This window comes from Sinocyclocheilus anshuiensis, unplaced genomic scaffold (genome assembly GCF_001515605.1).
Source record: "Sinocyclocheilus anshuiensis isolate Anshui unplaced genomic scaffold, SAMN03320099.WGS_v1.1 scaffold284, whole genome shotgun sequence".
Classification (NCBI taxonomy): Eukaryota; Metazoa; Chordata; class Actinopteri; order Cypriniformes; family Cyprinidae; genus Sinocyclocheilus; species Sinocyclocheilus anshuiensis.
The window spans coordinates 152,359-157,426 of NW_015554266.1; the positions used below are offsets into that span (position 1 = coordinate 152,359).

At 37.8% G+C, this 5,068-nt stretch overlaps 1 protein-coding gene across 1 annotated transcript in view; it reads left to right on the forward strand.

Annotated features, from left to right (window-relative positions):
- Window positions 1-3,691: 3,691 nt before the first annotated feature.
- The window catches only part of LOC107671308 (nuclear factor erythroid 2-related factor 2-like), a 20,965-nt gene continuing 19,588 nt past the window's right edge, over window positions 3,692-5,068 (forward strand). Inside the window, exon 1 of the mRNA XM_016464199.1 lies at window positions 3,692-3,868. Coding sequence (XP_016319685.1) covers window positions 3,827-3,868 — 42 coding nt within the window. The 5' untranslated portion in view covers window positions 3,692-3,826. The remainder of the gene's footprint in view (window positions 3,869-5,068) is intronic.

Genomic DNA, 5,068 nt, shown 5'->3' on the forward strand with positions numbered 1-5,068 from the left:
TCACAATTTGAGTTGAATTACTGAAATAAATTAACTTTTCCACGACATTCTAATTTATTGAGATGCACCTGTAGATAGCTAGATAACCAGACAGACAGACAGACAGATAGATGATAGATAGATAGATAGACAGACAGACAGACAGGTAGGTAGGTAGATAGATAGATAGATAGATAGATAGATAGATAGAGAGATAGACAGATAGACAGATAGACAGATAGATAGATGAACTATATGACATAAAGGAAACAAAGAAAAATCGATGTAAAGATAATTTGTGGATAGAGTAGCCAATTTTTAGTTTGTGTGCATCATTTCCAATAAAGCTGTAATTTTGTGAAATTATATAAAAAAAAGTGAAAATTATTTATGTGACTTCCAAAATTTTTTCAATATAATTGTATCACAATTTGCAGCACAATAAAACACAAAACACACAAACATTGTTTCACAGTAGAAATGTTCATGACTTTCAAAAAATATGATAGACATACAGACAGACAGAGATAGACAGACAGACAGACAGAGATAGATAGATAGACAGACAGACAGACAGACAGACAGACAGAGATAGTTAGACAGACAGACAGAGATAGATATGATAGACAGATAGATAGACAGACACAGACAGAGATAGATAGACAGACAGACAGAGATAGATAGATAGAGAGGGAGACAGACAGACAGACAGACAGAGATAGATAGATAGAGAGGGAGACAGACAGACAGACAGACAGAGATAGATAGATAGAGAGGGAGACAGACAGACAGACAGACAGAGATAGATAGATAGAGAGGGAGACAGACAGACAGACAGACAGAGATAGATAGATAGAGAGGGAGACAGACAGACAGACAGACAGAGATAGATAGATAGAGAGGGAGACAGACAGACAGACAGACAGAGATAGATAGATAGAGAGGGAGACAGACAGACAGACAGACAGAGATAGATAGATAGAGAGGGAGACAGACAGACAGACAGACAGAGATAGATAGATAGAGAGGGAGACAGACAGACAGACAGACAGAGATAGATAGATAGAGAGGGAGACAGACAGACAGACAGACAGAGATAGATAGATAGAGAGGGAGACAGACAGACAGACAGACAGAGATAGATAGATAGAGAGGGAGACAGACAGACAGACAGACAGAGATAGATAGATAGAGAGGGAGACAGACAGACAGACAGACAGAGATAGATAGATAGAGAGGGAGACAGACAGACAGACAGACAGAGATAGATAGATAGATAGATAGATAGATAGATAGATAGATAGACAGACAGACAGGCAGGCAGGCAGGCAGGCAGGCAGACAGACAGACAGACAGAGATAGATAGACAGGCAGGCAGGCAGGCAGACAGACAGAGATAGATAGATAAATAGACAGACAGACACAGACAGAGAGACAGACAGAGATAGATAGACAGACAGACAGACAGACAGACAGACAGAGATAGATAGACAGACAGACAGACAGACAGAGAGATAGATAGATAGATAGATAGATAGATGAACTATATGACATAAAGGAAACAAAGAAAAATCGATGTAAATATAATTTGTGGATAGAGTTGCCAATTTTTAGTTTGTGTGCATCATTTCCAATCAAGCTGTAATTTTGTGAAATTATATAAAAAAAAGTGGAAATTATTTATGTGACTTCCAAAATTTTTAAAATATAATTGTATCACAATTTGCAGCACAATAAAACACAAAACACACAAACATTGTTTCACAGTAGAAATGTTCATGACTTTCAAAAAATATGATTTCTAATTTGAAGCACACTGTTGGACGTTGTTAGTTCACAAATCACATAAACTAATGAAAGTGCGCTTTAAGAGAGTTTCTAAAAGTCTCTGCCATCGCTGATGAAACGCCTATTGTAGGTAATAGGCAACACAGAATACACTTTGCACTCAGCTGACAGTATGATTTAGCTAAGTGTCACGGTGTGGGTTGATCTTTTAACAACAGTAATTATAGTTTTTGTCAGATGACCATTTCAAACTTGTAAACATTCAGTGCATCATTCCAGACAGATCATTCGCATAGGCCAACCCAAGCAACATTTCAATGCTAGTCTAGTTTAAAGTTTTGTCATTATAAACTCTGAAATTGGTTAGAGTGGTTAAATTGTGGTTTAAAAGGTTGAAGATTAATTACACTGTGGGAAAAAAACAAAAACAAAAACAAAAAAAGCCTGAGGCCAGACAGCAGGGGTCGCTATCTGACAGACAGACATGCAGCTGCCACAGTTACATTAGCAGGTGTGTGCTTGTGTCTGCTCTTACAGCGTGTTTGATCGTGCAGGTCCACTAAAGCCTGAGATACATAGACAGACAGACAGGCAGGCAGACAGACAGAGATAGATATGATAGATAGATAGACAGACACAGACAGAGATAGATAGACAGACAGACAGAGATAGAATTATATAAAAAAAAGTGGAAATTATTTATGTGACTTCCAAAATTTTTAAAATATAATTGTATCACAATTTGCAGCACAATAAAACACAAAACACACAAACATTGTTTCACAGTAGAAATGTTCATGACTTTCAAAAAATATGATTTCTAATTTGAAGCACACTGTTGGACGTTGTTAGTTCACAAATCACATAAACTAATGAAAGTGCGCTTTAAGAGAGTTTCTAAAAGTCTCTGCCATCGCTGATGAAACGCCTATTGTAGGTAATAGGCAACACAGAATACACTTTGCACTCAGCTGACAGTATGATTTAGCTAAGTGTCACGGTGTGGGTTGATCTTTTAACAACAGTAATTATAGTTTTTGTCAGATGACCATTTCAAACTTGTAAACATTCAGTGCATCATTCCAGACAGATCATTCGCATAGGCCAACCCAAGCAACATTTCAATGCTAGTCTAGTTTAAAGTTTTGTCATTATAAACTCTGAAATTGGTTAGAGTGGTTAAATTGTGGTTTAAAAGGTTGAAGATTAATTACACTGTGGGAAAAAAACAAAAACAAAAACAAAAAAAGCCTGAGGCCAGACAGCAGGGGTCGCTATCTGACAGACAGACATGCAGCTGCCACAGTTACATTAGCAGGTGTGTGCTTGTGTCTGCTCTTACAGCGTGTTTGATCGTGCAGGTCCACTAAAGCCTAAGAAAAGTCACCTGACACAAAAACTGGCCTATCGTGTTGAGTCCAAAGCAGGTGCAGCAATCTGCAACTCAAAACCAACACCATAGCCTTTGTTATGTAGGCTATTTGCTAGGAATCAGTTGTCACAAAAGGCTACGAACTCTGTTTGTTTTTTTATTATTAAAAAATTGCAAATATTTTTGAACTCTTAAAAACTCATCTGTTAAGATAAGCTTAGGATATTTATGTTAAATAAATAATATAGCCTAGGTGCTATTCATCAAACCGAGTGCCGCTTTCAGATTAAAAATAAAAAATAATAGATTTCTAATAGTTATTAGAAATAACTATTATATAATAATAGAGTATAATAGTAATAGAGTTATGGTTAAAATAAAGTGGCAACGTTAAAAAAAAAGTTCAGTTTGGATGTATGTAGTGTGAAAGTAAAAGGGGGCGTGTCCCGCAACAGCTCAGCGGGCGCTTTCTATTGGTCAGCGTGAGTGTGGGCGGGGCCATCGAATGACTGGGGCTTTCCATAAATTTTCATAACTCCACGGACAGCATTTCCTTCTGAAGAGCGGCGAGTCGCGACGGCAAGCTGACCTGCTTATTTTAAGCCTGACTTTATTTCGATGTGAAGGATTACAAACAAATAAATCACATTAGGAGTTACGGCGAAAAAGGAGAGAAGATCTCTCAGCATGATGGACACTGAATTGCCTAAAATGCATCCAAGCCAACAGGTAAATAATATTTACTAATAATTAATTGCGTCACTAATGTTATAATAATGTCTAGTATGTTTAATAGTATTAAAACGATACTAAAATTAAAGAGAAATCGGAGGTTTTCTAGTTGTACTATGATGTTACATCATTTTGCCATTTGAACCGGTATTGTGGGCCATGCGAGGTTATTCAGATGTATTTATTGCTCGTGGCATAAATGTGCCACCAGATCACTGCCTCTTTATACACTCCACTCTTGACTTTTTAATTGCCTGGAGTTTCTGATTTTAAAGTTTCAAGATGATAATCATCGAGGATGTTTTGTTTCTTCCTATAACTCGTGACATGGTTGGAGTGGCGAAATGTGGTGGAAACGTCTTTTTTTAATGTATATTCTGTGTTAAAGGAGGCGTTTCCTCTGTCCCGTTTCCTCGCGACTCTCCTTTTCAGCCCAAATTCTGCATAGCCATTGAACTTGGGCCGTCCTAGGAACGAAAGGAAGGGAGAAGTATCAAAATACATGTAAATATAAATCATCGCAGGGTTGAATGGTTAGTAGCGCGATGCGAAGCTGGCCCGCGGTGGACTTCTGTCGTGAGACGCGTCGATGCGCTTTGATGTGTTTGTGCTTGTGATCCCGCGGCAGGCTGCGCATGCGCACTCACTCGCACACTAGCAGGCGGCTCCAGTCTGGAATGTGGCTGTTTACTTTACCCTTGTATCCTGACGTAAAGAAGCGATCCTCAGCATCTAATGTGATTCTTTATACCTAGCTGAAATAAGGAAATAGGGTTTTTGGTAAAACACATAAAAAACTTTCATATCTAGTTATTGACAAATATTACATGGCGAGATCAGTAGAGCATTCACATTTAGAAGTGAATGCATGAAAATATATGAATCAAAGCTTTATGGTACTTTTCATTGATGGGACACTTGAATAGGGTACAAAGCCTAGAAAAAAAAGGTCACTGATGGAGGCACTTGACCTTCAGAAAATATTGATTGTTAATCACAGAAGGTCAAACTAAATTTTATACAAGCTATTTTATTTTCGCTTGTTTTTATATCTCTTGCCGTTTTAGCATGCCTGTTTTGGAAATACGAAAAAACAACAACATCTGAATTAAAAAGAAAAAGAAATAAGCGCACACACACAGAGAGAGAGAGAGAGAGAGAGAGAGAGAGAGAGAGAGAGAGAGACAGAAACACACA